This window comes from Colossoma macropomum, unplaced genomic scaffold, assembly GCF_904425465.1.
Source record: "Colossoma macropomum unplaced genomic scaffold, Colossoma_macropomum, whole genome shotgun sequence".
NCBI lineage: Eukaryota > Metazoa > Chordata > Actinopteri > Characiformes > Serrasalmidae > Colossoma > Colossoma macropomum.
The window spans coordinates 6,318,199-6,337,361 of record NW_023494798.1 but is presented as its reverse complement, the minus strand read 5'-3'; the positions used below and the strand labels follow the sequence as shown (position 1 = coordinate 6,337,361).

Below are 19,163 nucleotides of genomic sequence, written 5' to 3'. Positions count from 1 at the left end.
GCGTCATTCAAAAACTACTTAAGAAAGAAGTCATACATTGCTTACCAATGTAGCAGTTTCCATACATCATCCTATGAAGATGTACAGCATGGTGCAGGGTGATGCACTGAATTCAAAATATTAAATATGTCCATGTAGGCAATGAAATTATGTGAGAAGCTTAGTTAGTTAGCATTATTTTGTATTAACAATAATGACTGTCACATTTAATCCAGTTATTTTATCAGTTGCAGGTTGGCTTGGTTATTTCATTATAGTGAATAAATAAGAATAGGAAATGAGATGAAAGATGAAAATGCTCAGATCTTAGAAAAAGCGGTTAGCTAAACTAATTTAACCCCTAACACAGTCTGCCAATTTAGCTGTTTGATTTGATGTCTGCCTTTCCTCCACTTTTTTGCATTTATGGTGTGTGCGTGGCAGAAGACATGCAGTTAACGTTTAAAATGGGCTGGTCTGCATTCTGGTCTTTCTCTGGCTGTGCTATTGACTACTCCAGTAGGTACCAGTCAAATCACTTTTTCTCTTGCTGCTCCCATGAGGCACCACTAGCATCCACTGCTGACCCTGCAGCAGTAACCTGCTTTGCTGGTGTTGTATTCTGTTCTGTACAATGATCCTGTGTCTATTCAAGATTGTTTGAGAGCTCCAGAAAGTTTGTTTAAAAGATGACCAGTATATTATTTAAAATTGTCACTTACAGTATTTCGTAATGCTACCTTGCTGAACTAAGATTTTATGTTGTTCAGAATTGCAAGCTAGCAGAGTTTGCTATCTGAGTGCCCCAGAGGCATTATTAAGAAGGGCAACTATTTCAAGTGAGCTGTACTGTCTGTCACTGTATAAAACAAAAGGAACAGATGATGAAAACATAAGTTAAGACACCTCTGGGGTTGTCTTAGTAAGGTCAGTGTTTAGGAAATTTTGTCTAGTGAGGATGCTTCTGTAATACTGTTTCTTCTGTAATTACTGTTCTCATTTGGAGTTAGAATAAGATCAACATAAGAACTGTTGTTCTGTAATAGCTTCTGTCCTAAATTCAGTTCTAACTGAAGTTGTCATTGTGATTTAACAGAGAAGATAAGATTTCAGAGTTAAACATTGTCTGTAATAAGGCCCCAGGCTCCTGTCTCTTTGACTAGAGAGAAACCTATAAACTTGAAACTGATCATCACATTAAAATAAAAAAAATATACATGTTCAAAATCAGCAGTAAAATCTAACAAAAATCACAAATGGGTTATAGAGTTTGGCTCAAGTAACACATTTTTTATCCCAAGTTATTCTGGCCTGTATCTGTATAATATTTTATATTTCACAGCTACCACATTAATAGTTGATTAGAGAACTGCATGAATGAATAGGTGTACAGGTGATACAAGTCCTCTGTGAGTCTTTATTGAGTAAACAAGCACAATTATCATATAATGATAGAGACGAAACATGAAGATGCTGCAATATTACATATATAATGAAATAATGTTTGGGTGACTTACCATACACGATACACAATACCACCACCAAGGGGAATTTTTTTTTTTATCATAATGACAACTATCAGTAAGTAAAAATTATTTAGTCATGTGACTCCTTTCATATGGTTCCTCGTGACCCTCTTGTCCCCCTCTATGATCCAGAAGTGGGTTGTGGCCACAGTTTGAAATGGATTTAGGGAACCAAAAGTGGTTTGTCTATGAGATTAGTCCAAGGAACCCATTCTGGCACCTGCATTTCTAAAACAGTAGCTACCAAATGTGCTTTACTGTCTTTCTGTTCTATGATTTCTAGAACATACAGTGCTTTTTGTATGTGCTTTTTTCTTTGCGGCAGATTTCATTCTTCAGTGATGATTCGTTATTGTAAGCAGAGATCCTTAAAAAACAAAAAAAACGTATAGTTAAAAAAATCTGTCATGTTCACAATAAAACAACACTGGCTAATAAGTACATTCAGCTATAATCATAAAGTGTGGCAACTTACCAATGCTATCACATAACAATATAGCATGTAATCAGTTTCATCATTCATGCAGTGAGAAAAAAAGCTGTGTCTCTTTCTGAAAACACTCTCCTGTCAGCAGAAACACTAACACTCCAGTCCTGTTAGCTAAGCCTCTCATACAAAGAATCACGAATCATTAGGAGGCCTAAACACTGAACAAGAAATAATTACAACATCAAACCACTGGCTTGTTGGCGGTAATGAATGATAGCGATTGTGTTAGCTGCCCGCTCTCGATTACCTATCCTGCTGTACCTTTCAGATCACCTTCTATTCTTCATTTTTGTTGCAATTCAGGAGCCTTATTATATGCTAAATGAATCTCTTCTCCTGCTCCACTCTCCTGCTGCTTTCATAAATATGACTATGTCATTGCTGCCATAGTCTTTGTCTCTTATGGCTAGAACTGGATCCAGCCAAAAAAAAATCACTACCTGAGTTAGTTAGTGCTTTACTCTTGATCCTCAACTGTTTAAAACTACTGTTTTAAATGGTTTCATTTTATTTAAAATGAATTCATAAATAAGCATCAATATCAGCTTTATCGTTATATTCATCTTAAAACACATTTAAAGCATTTAAGATAAACCTTTTACATGTCTTTAAAATTATGCAAAACAAACATTCAGTCAAATAAGTCTAAACTTTTTTTTCTATGCACAGTTTGTCAGTCACCCTGTACCCTGCATGTTCATAAAAAGGGACCATCATAGTACCACCACTGACCAGATATTGTTTTAGGATAGGACTTTCTCAGCATAGTAACACCACATTATAGTCCCATGTTAGTGGGTATTGTGCTGATGCATGTGTATTAGGTGCCGTAGTGTCGCTTGGGATTTTTACGTATCTCAGTGCGACCGTTGGATTGAGAATAGTTTTCCAGTCTTTATTATCAAACCAGCAATTGTCTTCTGGTCGGAAACTAGTGGGTAGTAAAAACAATTTGTACAAAATATACCAACAATGTAAGGTGGCCAGTTACTGTGTAAAAGTAAAAGGGACTTTAAAAATATACGTGAAAGCTAAAAAATACAAAACCTTAGAATACTTCAAAACAAAGTTAGTATTTCAATTTGTTAACCAGTCATTTATTTAAATAGTTGTATGTGTTTTAACGAGTGTAGGTAATTATTAAATTGATTTTCATTTTGTTAAAGATATAAATTCTTTAAATTCTGCTTTGTGACTTTTTTACCCCAAACTTTCTGAATACTTCAACGCTGACACTGTTTGCACTAGTTCCTTCACTCATATACGCCCATTCTTCCATATGATGCCCCTTCGTATATTTTGTTGTTTTGTTTTGTTTAGTTAGAGTCTTGTGTATTTAATGTCCTGTGTATTTTTTGTCTTATGTATTTATTGAATGTTCTACGCATATTCCACATTGTCATGTTTCTGCACTTTATGTAGTCCAGAGTAATATGCTGATGTTTTGTGTTGCACTGGGGGTCTCAAGAACGACATTTTGTTCCAAAGTAATACTGAGAAATGACAATAAAGACCACTTGTCTTGATAAGTGATGTAAATGTGATCTGTTTATGATTACAGTTGTTGACAGTGACTTCACTCGAAAGAAATTCAGAATTTGACTGATTCAGTTTTTATGACACTTCGTCAATTTATTTCCCTAGTTTCAATAGCTACATAACAGTGGGATGATGTCTACAGCATAAAATATGAGGCCAAAAATGAAACATTTTCTGTTTGGTGTGAACATTTAAGATGATACATACTAAAGTGTATTCTGAACCAAAATAAGGCTGTAATTAGAACTAAGTAAACGACTAGCTCACTTAACTGGTACTTTTCCCATAATTTGTTTTTTGGTGTTCTTTTCTGGTTTCAGTATGATTATATAACACTTTGGAAGAAAGATACAGAATAACAAACCAAAGCTTGAGGCCAGAATAGCAAATATCTCCACAGCCACAGTGAACTTTCCAGGAGAGCTGACATAAGCTGGGATAAAAGTGATCCAAACTGCACAGAATATGAGCATGCTGAATGTGATGAACTTGGCCTCATTAAAATTATCAGGCAGCTTCCGTGCTAGAAAAGCCAAAACAAAACATAGAACAGCCAAGAGCCCTATATAACCCAGCACAGCCCAGAAACCTACTGCTGAACCTAACTGACATTCTAGAATGATCTTTTCCTTGTAAAGCTTCAGATTTTTTAAGGGAAAAGGAGGAGATGTTGTTAACCAAATAACACAGATAAGGACTTGTATGAGAGTGAAAGCAACAACACTGAGCCTCTGCTGTGGAGGCCCAAACCATTTCATAGCATTACTGCCTGGAAGTGTAGCTCTGAAGGCCATTAACACCACTATTGTTTTCCCCAGAACACAGGAGATGCAGAGGACGAAGGTGATCCCAAACGCTGTGTGACGCAGCATACAGGACCACTCAGAGGCCTGACCGATGAAAGTAAGTGAACAGAGAAAACACAGAGCCAATGAGAAGAGCAGCAGGAAGCTCAGCTCTGAGTTATTTGCTTTGACTATTGGGGTATTTTTATATCTAAAGAATATAATTGCTATTGTTATTGTTAAGAATGCACCAAAATTAGAAACAGCAGTCAACAAAATTCCCATAGGTTCCTCATAGGACAAGAATTCAATTTCCTTTTTTACACATTTGTCCCTGTATGGATTTGACCAGTAATCTTGATTGCATTGTTCACATTTAATTGAATCTGTCAGAGAGTGAAAGAAAACCGAAAAAGACAAATTAGATCTACAGGAAAAATATGAAGATACAGTTTCATCCTTTAATGAAACAACACTGATACTGATATGTGAAAAACATATCTCTACTTCCCTCTTAAAACTTCTCTCTTTGGATTTTACACCATTTAGACCACGTTTGTAGATTTTTTAATGACTAATTTAATACAAACAGTTTGTTATATTTGTTTTTTCTTTCTTAGACGTGTACCTGTCATATTACTGATCTCTCCTTCAGCACATGGTATACAGTCAAAACAGCAGATTGGCTTTCCTTTCTGCACAGCCTTCCTGGTTCCTGGAGGGCAGCTCTCACTGCACACAGACACCGGCACCTATGATCAAAGAATATATTTACTTGCCTAAAAATGTTATTCTTTTATTGAGACCAAGGTGTAACTTTCTGCCTTTTGCTCACCTGATTATTATTTTGTGCCCACACAATAGAGGCCATGTTTACTGCTAATCGATTGTGAGCAGGAAAAGAAGAATCATACAAACCTACAGTGACAAATTTGTGTTGATGTTCTTCACTTGTCTGCCAGTTTATTATATCATACTTTGCTGGAGGATCACCATTTTTATCAAAATAAACTTCTTCACCATCTTTGGTTTTAAAACGCACCCTTTTGAGATGTTCCAGAAACTTACAGAGAAATAGAGAAACATTTATATGTTAATACATTTTGTCAGAAAGAGTTTATAGAGTTTTTTTTTTTTAATTCAAATTCATGCCATTGTGTGTCCAAAGTTCTGTGGCTTAATTGCAGATTTGTTCATAATGTGACTTTGAACTCACTGTGAAAGGATCAGGCTGCTTCTTTGTAGGACATGTTTGCGTGCAGCCAAGAAGGTCGTGTAGGGTATGGGCAACAGCATATACTGCTTTATACACATTACTGAAAATTGGCATCGGGGACATGTCTGTAAATGTGTTTTTGATCTCTGACAGTTTCTCTTCACCTGTGCACACTGTTATAGTCTCAGAGTCATTCTGTATCGTATATTTACACTGAAACAGAGCCTCCCAAAATTTAGGGAAAATTTCACGGCCAGCAGATTTCAGTGGGGTGTATATCCAGAATGAAGTCCTCCAGACCTGTCACTGTTGTTTTGGGGATAGCCAGCCCTATGGCTCCCTGCAATATTTTGTGTTTATCCAGTGCAGCCAATACTGGATCAAAAATCCATGCCTCAGTTCCCACCCACTGATATCCAGTTATGTTGTGTTCAGAAAACACACGAAGCAAAATCTCCAAATCCATGTCGTCCAGAAATCCTACAATTACTTTAGAAGTAGAGCTTTTGATCTGCTGAATTATTCTCAGCACTTTTTCCTGTGAGTAGGTTCTAAAGAATGGAAGGGAATATTCTAAACAAATGCCCAGCTGTTCTGCAGCTTCAGTAAATGCAGCCATCCCACTGTTACCATAGTCATCATCTCTCCTTATCGCTCCGACCCATGTCCAGCCAAAATGCTTGACCATTTCTGCCAGTGCTCTGCTCTGGTGGTAATCACTGGGAATAGTGCGCAGAAATGACGGGTATTTCCTTTTGTCACTTAGACAGTTGCAGGTGGCATAGTGACTGATCTACAATGGATTCACTCAGATATGTCAGTCTTTACTGTCAACTTGGAAAACACATAATATTAAAAACAGTTATGACATGATATGATGATCTTTATTTTATAGTTTACGCTGACATTTTTTTTACTGTTACAATAGTCATAAGTTTGATTAGAAAATAAATTCTTACCATGGGAATCCTGAAAGGTCCAATACTACTTGCTATAGCCATGGAGGGTGATGAGTATGTGTCACCGATTATGGATAGCACCTGGGCTGGCTTTGTGCAGGGCTCATCCAAAACAGTTTTCTCATGTCCATTAACAAGTGCCATGACTGTTCTAACTGTCATTGCTGTATATGTGCAGGTGTCATAGATCTTGTAACCTAGCAAGACTCCAGGCAGTAATGAGGAATTGTTGTTTATCTCCTCTGTTGCAAAAATCAAGGACTGAGAATACTGGAAGCCCCTGAAATCAAGACTGCACAAAACAAATTTAGAGACAAATGCACACATTATTTTAGGATGGAATCATTACTGATGTGTAAGTGTGGCTCACCTGGCCTATTTTTTCTTGCTTCTTACCTCCTGCATTCCGGTGGATGTGGCTTGACCAAATAGGCCAAGTCTGGTATTTCCCAACTGCTATGAAATGGAAAAATCCCTCCAATTGTGATATCACCTTCCTTTGAAAGTTGTGGGTATACATACTCTCCTTGGAGGCTACAGATCTCATTAGTCCTAGAAAAACTGATGATGGCTATTACCACCTGCAAAAGAGTAAAAAGATACTCCATTCACCTGTCCAACAGTTGAGTACAGATAATGAGTATGTGTGTGACAGATCTGATGTTATACCTGGTTGGATAAGAAGGATTAGTCGTATTTATATACATGGATATGCAAACCCTCTGCGACAGGATTACGCAGGTGGGCCGCAGTTGGGAGGTGTGACTTCCAAGTGTTAATAGTGCAGAAAGCATAGAAATCTTATGTCATATCATAATCATAGAAAGTCTTCTCATGAGCATTTCATATATCATTGCTGTCTGAGCATAACCTTGTATCTCATTTTTTTCTTAACTTTTTCTTTTTCTTAACTTTTCTTAGCTTAACTTATTTTAATAACTGCCTTTTTACTTAATTATTAGCACTTAATAATGAATTAACTTATAACAGTGGTTCAGAATTACCTTAACTTACATTAAAAGTTAAAATGATTTTTTAATTTTCCTGTAAATTTGCCATTTTGGTGATATAAAATTTTGTTATGACAGCAATGTTATATACAGTGTGATGTGACTTGAAGAGATTTTTTTTTTGTCGCCTTCTACAGTACAAGTGTTACTTGATTCTAGTCTCTTTTAAACATTGAAACTCTATGCATGGTATCAGAGGTGACAAGTTTTTAATCTCCTGACAAGTTTTACTTTTGACCCTCCACATGAATGGGCCAACTTTTAGCATTCTCAGTCAGCTTCAAAACTGGACAAAGGCAATGCTGAGGTCCAAATCAGTTTATTGATGTATGCTATCACAAATGAAACATTATCAAGCTGTTCTTTTGTAGCGATGGACGCAATAGTAAGTTTTATACTGTGCAAATACGATGAGTACTTCTGAAGACAGAATCTGATTTATGAATGCACCCGTTTTCATCTAATAACTGGCACAAAGGCAGAGCTCTGTATGATTTCTCAGATCATCATGACTTTGGAAATAGAGACAAACACATTAGCCACCTTTATGAAGATATAAAGTGATGGTGTGTTAAATGATGTGTGGTTATTGTAAAATACTGTACATAACCAGTGCATGAAATGGTATGAAGTAAATGTTGCACATACTCCAGTGTTAGCAGCAAATCAGTTTTCAGACTGACATGTTTGAGTTCAATAATGCCAAACCAATGAGGCTGTTTTTTTGTCTTTTTGTGCATGTGTAGATTGACCTAAAGGGCCTGCCTAATGAATGACATGATGGTGTCTACAGTGTCTTGATGTTCTTATGATGTTCTTAGCCCTCCTCACACTGCGAGTGCTGTGAAAATGTTCTCAGGATGACGGCTCTATGCCAACAATATCCTATGCTGTTTTCACAACACATTGGATGTCTTTTTTGGCTTTACTGTTGACTGTCAAGTCAGTCACAAACTTAACAGTAATGTATGTGTTATGAATGGCTTGTGTAAAGAGTGCATAGAGTAGAGGACTTAGCACACAGCCCTGTGGAACGCCGGTGCTCGAGGTGAGGGTGAAGGATGTGTGCTTCTGTGTGTGGATGCTGTAGAGGACCTGCTGCACCTGGTGAATGTGAAGAACGAGAGTCTGTGGTTCTCCCAGCAGTTTGAAACTGACTGGAAGTTGATTATTGTCTGTGACAAACCAAGCAATGAAGTTGTTAAAGTCCTCTGCTTGTTTGGATGTGTTATTGGCTGGTGTAAGCTTTGTGTTATTTTTTTCTTTTGTAATCCGGGATGAACTGGATGCCTGGCCACATCTGCCGTTGCTTGGAGTTACCGTTGAAGTCTTCCTCTGTTTGTTGTTTGTAGTTCTGAAGACTTGATACCTCTCTTAAAGTTCGCTCTGGCAACGCTGTAGGCTGAGGGGTCTCTTGATTTAAAAGTCTTCCATGGTTTCTTGTTTGGGTACACTTGGATCCTTTTGCTCACAGTTGCACGTAATAGTTAATATATGACAGTAGAGAAGTGTATACCTCTCAGGGACGATCATCTGCCTTCTTTAGCTTGGTGTACTGCATGGCCCAGAAAAGAGAGCCCTATAGAGTTGGGCAACCAATGAGGTGAGTTTAAAATCTGCCAGTGGTAGGCTTGTTCCTATGTTTGGGTAATGGCAGCCAAGTGGATTTTGGAGTGGGAGGACAACTGCATGAGTTCTGGCTCGCACCCATTCGGACCCTTGCATACAGTAGCTAGATTTTCTCATTGCGGCCAGGGCATTGCTGGTATTACAGCTAGAAAACTATGCGTGGGTCAAGCCCGGATTCAGCTCATCTCTGAAGAACTGTTGTGGCACGTGGATCACCCCAGTTCTCTATTGGTGCCAGCGGTAAGGTGGGTACTCCGGAGGCTGAAGGTGGTGCCTTAAATTGAAAAGAGCTAGTGAAAACTTTGGAAGAAGCTGCATACCTTAACAAAGAGAAGGTCAGAGAACTGTGGAAAAAAGAGCAGTAGGAAGCTCAGTGAAAGTAAAAGTCTGAGACTGTGGGGACTACTGAAGAAGTACATAGATGTGTTTGCTGCATGTGAGAAGGATTGAACATACACTGATTTTGTCCTGCACCATGTTAACATTGTTATCGTTCCCCCAGTCCAACTCTGGCCACACTGGCAGCATGGCAGATTATGGAGCAAGCGAGATGGCAGTAGCGTGGGGATGTTGAGTCGTTGTGTAGCCCCAGAGCAGCTCTGGTAGTGTAGGCGAGGAAGAAGAATGGCAGTTAGCAGATTTGTGTGAACTGTTGCCACCTTAATGCCGTCCTGAAGCTTAAATCTTAATCACTGTCCCACACTGATGACAGTGTCAATCAGTTAGCTGGTTCCCTGTGGTTGAACTCACTAGATGTGCATCCACTGGCAAGAGGCACTCGTAACAAAAAAGACAGCATTCACCCTGGGGAATGTGGCAGTTCTAGGCAATACTTTTGTTATTAGTAATGTTCCTACTGCACATAGCTTTGAGGTGAACAATTTTATATAGAGATGTACCACTCCTTGTTTTTAAGGTTGATATGGATTGCTGATTGCCTTTCAACACAAGGGCCGATAGCTGATACCAATCGAGGGTGGGGCTAGATGCCACATTTAAAGGCACGATTCTCAACAGCAAAACAAATACACCCATCCCTTCATTGCTCCTTCAGATGTTCTGCTTTCCAAATGTATGGATGTGCATTGCAAAGGCAAACAGCCGTTTTTTTAGATCTTTGTGGCCATAAAACCCTTTGCAAATGTTGTATGGACAAATGCCATGATATAATGTCAGCACAGTCAATCACCCAGCAAGTAATCTAACTAACCTTAGCTAGGTGGTGAATTAGCAAGCTGTCACTACAATTGTTACTGTGAAGTTTACCACAAATATTAGCAAACAGGACACCAAAATACTGATCTAATGATTCTGTGAAACAGTAAAAATAAGTGCATTTTACCCACCTGTCAAGCAGAAAAGGAGGAACATCTTCGTCTTTTTTCATGCCTTTCAAATCTTGAAGCTAGTCAGCTTCATTTTCACCAACTTCTTGTTTGAATTTTCCCAGTTCCACTTTAAAAGGTGTAGCAGTAATCATTGAAATAACTGGAGCCTAAAACTAAATGGAACTAAAAGGGCTGACATACAGTCCCTTTTGAAGTTCTGTGTCTTATTTTTATTTTCAGTCCCTGCCAAAGCCAAAGGTCATGAACCTAGTGCAGTGTAAGCTAAGCTAAGATTAGTGCGTAAATGCTAGCATGCTAACAGAAATTTATTCTCAAAGCTACAACAACAAACCACGTTAATTACACAATGAATTTACAGAGAAATAAGAGCCAAATATGTACTACAGTAAAAATGTTTTTATTAGTAAAACAGATATGACGAGGCTGAGGTTGGCTTTCTATTTGCCTGCTTCTTGTTTGGCAGTTTTTTGTCCCTCCCTAAATGGTGCAGCAGTTACATTTTGACGTTTCAGGCAAAATATGGCTTATATGTTTTATGTTAATCAGCTCTCAGGATTGGCTAAGTCAGAGAAATATCGGCCAATTGCAGATCACATATTTGGGCTGAAAATGGTCTGATACCAATACATAACTGATCAATCCTTCCATCCCTAATTATATAGCTTTGCATTTCTTTCTGATACACCCCTTTTATGGACAGAATGGACATTATCTTCAAACCTGAACTTTTGCAGCAGCTAAGCAATACTTTTCTGAGAAACCTAGATCACCAAGAGTGTTGGGGAACATCTGCAAAAACAGACCCCTGAAGAGATTTTATTTCATCATAGTGCAATTTATCAGTCACAAGACAGCTATGTTATCTCATTATAGTGAATAAATAAGAATCCTCCTCACCCCCAGCTAGGACTGGGAAATTAATCAAACACTATTTTCAATTGCAGTTTTTACTTCCAACAATTTTTAATTCCAAAAACAAGATACTCGAGATAAAACAATTACTGTTTATTTAATTCATTGCTGGTTAGTTTAGATTCTGTGAGTGAGTCTTCTATTCCAGTGGTTCTTTCGGGGGCCTCTGTGCTCTTGCCTACCTCTTCTGCTGTGCCACCCCAGATCCAGATTCCTCTTCTTCATTTTTGTTGTTATTCAGGATGCAAAATTGTATGCAAAAGAAATCTCTTCTCCTGATCCACTGTCCTATTGCCTCAGTAAATTTGGTCGTGCTGTTGCTGACATAGTCTTTGTCATTTATGGCTAAACCAGATCCAGCCAAAAAGCTTCACTAGCAAAGTTTGTGCTCTGCTCTTGTCACATAACTTCAACTCCTCCATTTTTTCTTGTTGTCTATTCCTATACTTTATATATTACATTTATTCTTGTTTAATTTTGTGTTTTATATGTTGTATTTTTTTATTTGAAATGAATTCATACATGAGCATCAATGTTGACCATATTATTTATATTTGACTTGGAAACACATTTAAAACAATTAAGGTAAGCCTTGTCTTTCAACTCTTAAAGACAAGAGTTCAGTCAGATACAAAAAACTGTAGTCCATCTGTGGCTGTGCACAGTTAGATTATTCTCAGCACAGCAAGAAGTACTGTCTTGTACTATCCAATCTGCAGGAGTATTCTAGTCAGAAACTAGTGCATAATAAAAACCACTTGCACAAAGTCTAAACTAAATAAAGTGGGCGGTTAGCATGTAAAATCAAAGGGATTGTTTAAAAAAAAAAAAGAGTTACAGTGAAAGCTAAAAAACATAACGTGTTACAGCATATTAAAACAAAGCCCTATTTCAGTTTGTTAATCAGTCATTTATTAAAACAGTAGTGGCTAGTTATTAAGTAATTAGTGATTGTCATTTTGTTAAAGATACAGATTCTTTAAATTCTTAAAATGCTGCTATGGCACACTTTTACCCCGAACTCTTCACCACTGACAATGTTTGCAATAGTTCCTCTACTCACATGCTGCTTTGAGGACTACCCAGATGATGCCCATTTATATGTGTTGTTTGTTGTCTTGTCTGGTTAGGATCTTGTGTATTTATTATTATTTGTATTCATTGTCTTTGGATATTCTGCACTTGTTTCACACTGTCATGTTTCTGCACTTTATGTACTCCTGAGTGATGTTTTGTGTTGCATCATTGGCCTGAAGAACAACATTTTGTTCCAAAGTTATATTTAGGAATGACTATAAAGACCACTTGACTTGATAGTGATCTAGGTGGGACCACAGGGTTGATCTCTTTATGACGACAGTTGATAGATACTTCACTAATACAGAATTTGACTAGATCAGTTGGTATGAGTAGTAGTAGTAATGGTTCTTTGCCAAAAAAAGTTCATACTGTACATTCTAAGCCAAAATATGGTCTTAATTGGAACAACGTAACACTAACTCACTTAACTGGCACTTTTCCAATCATTTGTTTTTTTGTGTTCTGCTCTGGTTTCAGTATAATTACATAACACTTTGGAAGAAAGATACAAAATAACAAACCAAAACTTGAGGCCAAAATAGCAAATATCTCTACAGCTACAGTGAACTTTCCAGGAGAGCTGACATAAGCTGGGATAAAGGTGATCCAAACAGCACAGAATATGAGCATGCTGAATGTGATGAACTTGGCTTCATTAAAGTTATCAGGCAGCTTCCGAGCCAAAAAAGCTAAAACAAAACACAGTAGAGCCAAAAGACCAATGTAGCCTAACACAGCCCAGAATCCTATAGCTGAACCTAACTGACATTCTAATATGATCTTTTCCTTGTAGTGCTTTATATTTTTGAAGGGGAAAGGAGGGGATGTTGTTAACCAAAGAATACAAATAAGGACCTGTATGAGGGTAAAAGCAAGAACACTGAGTCTCTGCTGTAGAGGCCCAAACCATTTCATGACATTACTGCCTGGAAGTGTAGCTCTGAAGGCCATTAACACCACTATTGTTTTCCCCAGAACACAGGAGATGCAGAGGACGAAGGTGATCCCAAACGCTGTGTGACGCAGCACACAGGACCACTCAGAGGGCCGACCAATGAAAGTAAGTGAACAGAGGAAACACAGAGCCAGTGAGAAGAGCAGCAGGAAGCTCAGCTCTGAGTTATTTGCTTTGACTATTGGGGTATTTTTATATCTAAAGAATATGATTGCTATTATTACTGTTATGAAAGCACCAAAAATAGAAACGGCTGTCAACAAAATTCCCATGGTTTCTTCATAGGACAAGAATTCAATTTCCTTCTTTACACATTCATCCCTGTGTGGATTTGACCAGTAGTCTTGATAACATTGTTCACATTTAATTGAATCTGTCAAAGAGTGAAAGAGAGAAAAAAAAAAAAGTTAAATCTACTAGGAAAGGACAGTAACACAAATGCAGCATTTACTGAGTCAACATTGTTACTGATATGTAAAACACTTTTTAAATAATTTAATTTTAAACCATTTAAACTTAAATATCTCCAAGTTTGTAGATTTGTTTTAGTGATGGGAGTAATACAGACAGTATTTCATGGTTGATTCTCTTTCCTCATGTATGTACCTGTCATATTACTGATCTCTCCTTCAGCACATAGTATACAGTCAAAACAGCAGACTGGCTTTCCTTTCTGTACAGCCTTCCTGGTTCCTGGAGGGCAGCTCTCACTGCATACAGACACCGGCACCTGTGATCAAAGAAAATATTCAGTTGCCTAAAAATGTTCAAGTTATTCTTTTAGTGAGACTGAAAGGTGCAGGTTTCTCTCTTTTACTCACCTGATTATTATTTTGTGCCCACACAATAGAGGCCATGTTTACTGCTAATCGATTGTGATCAGGAAAAGAGGAGTCATACAATCCAACAGTGACAAATTCATGTTGATTTTCTTCACCTCTCTGCCAGTTTATTATATCATATTTTGCAGGAGGATCACCATTTTTATCAAAATAAACTTCTTCACCATCTTTGGTTTTGAAATGCACCTGTTTGAGATGTTCTAGAAACTTATAAAATAGAGCAACATTTATATATTAGTTTGTAATGAATCTACCAGTGTACAACATTTTTGTTGGTTATTCACATTAATGCTATTGTGTGTCCAAAGTTCTATGGCCTATATGCAAATCTGTGCTTAATGAGACTTTGAACTCACTGTGAAAGGATCAGGCTGCTTCTTTGTTGGACATGTTTGCGTGCAGCCGAGAAGGTCATGTAGAGTATGGGCAACAGCATATACTGCTTTATACACATTACTGAAAATTGGCATCGGGGACATGTCTGTAAATGTGTTTTCGATCTCTGACAGTTTCTCTTCACCTGTGCACACTGTTATGTTCTCAGAGTCATTCTGCAGTGTATATTTACACCCAAACAGAGCCTCCCAGAATTTAGGGAAAATTTCACGGCCAGCAGATTTCAGTGGGTGTATATCCAGAATGAAGTCCTCCAGACCAGTCACTGTTGTTTTGGGGATAGCCAGCCCTATGGCTCCCTGAAGTATGCTGTACGTATCCAGTGCAGCCAGTACTGGATCAAAAATCCATGCCTCAGTTCCCACCCACTGATATCCAGTTATGTTGTGTTCAAAAAACACACGAAGCAAAATCCCCAAATCCATGTCGTCCAGAAATCCCACAATTACTTTAGAAGTAGAGCTTTTGATCTGCTGAATTATTCTCAGTACTTTTTCTTGTGAGTAAGTTTTAAAAAATGTAAGTGAATACTCTAGACAAATGCCCAGCTGTTCTGCAGCTTCAGTAAATGTAGCCATCCCACTGTTACCATAATCATCGTCTCTTCTTATCGCCCCGACCCATGTCCAACCAAAATGCTTGACCATTTCTGCCAGTGCTCTGCTCTGGTAGTAATCACTGGGAATAGTGCGCAGAAATGATGGATATTTCGTTTTGTCACTTAGACAGTTGCAGGTGGCATAGTGACTGATCTACAATGGATTCACTCAGATGTATCAGTTATTATGCTCAATCATAATTGTTTGTGAACTGTCAACTTGGATAACACCACATAATATTAAAAGACAGTTATAACATGATTTTTAAAAATAAAAATACATTCTTACCATGGGAATCCTGAAAGGTCCAATACTACTTGCTATAGCCATGGAGGGTGATGAGTATGTGTCACCGATTATGGATAGCACCTGGGCTGGCTTTGTGCAGGGCTCATCCAAAACTGTCTTCTCATTTCCATTAACAAGTGCCATGACTGTTCTAACTGTCATTGCTGTAGATCTGCATGTATCATAGATCTTGTAGCCCAGTGAGACTCCAGGCAGTAATGAGGAATTGTTGTTTATCTCCTCTGTTGCAAAAATCAAGGACTGAGAATACTGGAAGCCCCTGAAATCAAGACTGCACAAAACAAATTTAGAGACAAATGCACACATTGTTTTAGGATGGAATCATTACTGATGTGTAAGTGTGGCTCACCTGGCCTATTTTTTCTTGCTTCTTACCTTCTGCATTCCGGTGGTTGTGGCTTCACCAAATAGGTGAAGTCTGATATTTCCCAACTGTTATGAAATGGAAAAATCCCTCCAATTATGATATCGCCTTCCTTTGAAAGTTGTGGGTATACATGCTCTCCTTGGAGGCTACAGATCTCATTAGTCCCAGACAAATTGATGATGGCTGTTATCACCTGCAAAAGAGTAAAAAGATACTCCATTCTCCTGTCAAACACAGGTAATACAGGTAATGAGTACAGGTAGTGAGTGTGTGTGCCAGCTCTGATGTTTCATCTGGTTGGACAACAAGGATTTGTGGTGTTTATATACATGGGTATGCAGATCCTCTGTGATAAGATTACACAGGTGGGCTGTGGTTAGTAGGTGTTATTTTCAGATGTTAATAGTTTAGAAAGTGTAGAATTCACCTTAAAGGTGGACTGAAAGCCTTATGTGGCTTGCTTAGTAGCTGTATATGTCTTTTGGTGCTTTCCTGTTTCTTTTTTATTCAGTTGTTCAATTTTTTAACACAGAATGGTTTTTTGTTTTTCTTGATATAGGAATGTTTTGCATACTTCCACTATAATCTCATATAATAATAGAATAATCATATATACAGTCATGTCATGGGCTTTTTTTATATTGTTGCTGTGTGAGTATAACCTTGTATGTTCGTTTTTTTCTTTTTTATCTTAATTACTGCCTTTTACATTGTGTCAACACTTAATAATGAATGGACCTACAGAAACGGTTTGGACTTACTTGGATTTACATTAAAAGGTCGATTTTACATTTTCCTGTAAATATGCCATTTTGGAGAGATAACATTTTGTTATGACAGCTATGATATATACAGTGTTATGTGATTTTAAGAGATTTGTTTTTCAACTCTAAGGCTACGTTCACGCAGCAGGTAAAAGCGGCCCAAATCTGATTTTCTTACCAAATCCGATTTTTTTTGTTTGGCTGTTCACATTATCTTTTAAATGTGATATGTATGTGACATTAGTCTGAACCGATCAGCTCCCAAACTGACGCACATGTGCAAAAGAACAATGCTTCATGTTGCTTCACGTGGCTCATCCAGAGGTAAACAGCATGACTATGAACGAATGCCAGTCACTCTCGGAGCTTTCAGGTTCATCTTCGCCGGCATCACAGGAGCGATCATGAAGCTTTTATTGACTGACAGCTGGGCTCATCACCCAGAATGCGTTCCAGATTGCCGTAAAAAAGGCACGTTATTCGGCCACGATCACTTTTTTGGTTCACTTCCTCGGATTCTTTAAACGTTGCTTTCAGACTTTTAACTGTTGACACTACAGCCTCGTTCTCCCTAGGGCTGCGTTCGGTCATTTCTTTCAAAAAACAAGATATGTAATATAGTTCAGGAAAAACATTTTTTTATTGGTGAAACAGATATGATCAGGCTGAAGTTGGCTTCCTATTTGCCTGCTTCTTTTTTGCTGGTTTTCCTGTTCCACCTTAAATGGTGCAGCAGTTACATACTGGCGCCTCAGGCAGAATATGGCTCATATGTTTTATGTCACTTATCAGCTCTCAGTTTCGACTAAGTTAGAGAAATATCAGCCAACTACATTTTTGGGCTGAGAATTGGCAGATACCAATCCTTCCATCTCTAATTATATAGCTTTGCATTTCTTTCTTATACACCCCTTTTACGGCACTCAGGAGACCCGGGACCTATGGACCGGAATTAGCACTCAGGATGCCTGGGATCTATGGACCAGGAATGACACTGGTGTGGCAGCATCAACTTCAGCAGTCGGGAAAAGAGACCCTATGGCGCAAGTTGTCTGGAAGAGCCATTGGAGATGGCTGTTTGATCTGTCCAAAACTTCGCCCAAAAAGGGATTTTGCATGTCAATAAAACGACTACGAGGTGGTGTATCAGATTTGAACGGCGTCGAAGACTGTCGTTGTCGACTGGGACCGGCTGCCCCCCCACCCTTTTTCTTAAATCGTTCTTTTTTTTTTTAAGGACAACATACATATCTGCATAGATTTAGTTAAATGAAGCTGTAAAGATTATTTCTGCTGCACAGGAAATCATTCCTACTACTATCAGAGTAATATGTAAATTGATAAAGTTAGATGAATTCCTTGGCTAAGTGATTGAAAAATTAGGCATGGGACCAAATCCAGAAAAGTTTAGAGCACTTCTCAAAATATCCAGGAGTTAAAGTGAATGCTTGGTATGTTCAAATACCTTGGCAAGTGCATTCTTAATCTATCAACAGTTGGCCAGTCATTGTATCAGCTTTTAAGATACATGTCTGCTTGGACATGGTACTTCCCAACAGCAGGAGGCAAGTTCGTCAAACTGAAAAGGAATGTCTAGCCATTGCCTAAGCATACTAAATGTTTGAGAAGTGTTTGATTGGCCTTGAGAACTTTAAGTTGATGACTAATCGTATGCCTTTAGTTCCTCTTATGAACAAAACAGATTTGGTTCCCATTACTATCTTAAGACTTCTCATTAAACTCATGAAATCCAAACTAGCTGTTGAGTATGCACCAGACAAGACTGTGGTGGTAACCAGCACTCTATCATAAAGTCTGTTACTGTGGAAATAAGAGGACACTGACACACACTTTATTGTGGGGTGCTACATCAAAGCTGTTCGTTTTAGCATACGTGTAACATCACAGGTTATTAGGATGGCCACGGCAGCTGCAAAAGAATATTTAAATTCAGGCTGGCCAGATCATGTAGGCAGGGTTCCACTGGCAGTTGTCACCTTCTAAAGTAAACTAGTTCAGCATAAAGGATTTATTGCAAGGGGACACCACATGGTGATTCCATAGACCTGTGTGTAAGTATTCTGGGACAAATACATGATGGGCGTCAGGGTCTGACTAATTCTGAGTGTTACAGCGAGGGACACTAAAGCAACAGCCAAGCCTGGCCAAATTGGCCAGTGTGCTTTTTCTCAGTCAACTGTCATAACATACGGGCTGTTGAGTCTCTCACAAGAATGGTTTTGATCTTTGCCTTTTCTTTCCAGTAGAACAAGCAGAGCGGCCTTTACACCTTTACTGTCAACATGTTTAGTTGTTGGCTGTCGGAATAACAGTAGCTCCTATTCTGATTTGTCCGCTGTCGTCCCCTTGAGTACTGAAAATGGTGCTGTAGCAGTTAAAAAAAAGGCCTGTGCATTTGCAGTGTGTTGGCTGGGTGTAGTCATTTGTGTTTACGTA

The 19,163-nt window shown here is 38.3% G+C and overlaps 1 protein-coding gene and 1 pseudogene across 1 annotated transcript; both read right to left on the bottom strand.

Moving 5' to 3' along the window:
- Positions 1-3,797: 3,797 nt before the first annotated feature.
- Positions 3,798-7,102, bottom strand: LOC118818396 (extracellular calcium-sensing receptor-like). The gene is given in 7 exon segments (XM_036585650.1): positions 3,798-4,705; positions 4,948-5,071; positions 5,155-5,382; positions 5,536-5,808; positions 5,810-6,328; positions 6,495-6,786; positions 6,891-7,102. Coding segments are annotated over 7 exon segments (2,556 nt in total).
- A 2,212-nt stretch (positions 7,103-9,314) lies between these two features.
- Positions 9,315-16,162, bottom strand: LOC118818512 (annotated as a pseudogene).
- Positions 16,163-19,163: the final 3,001 nt, after the last annotated feature.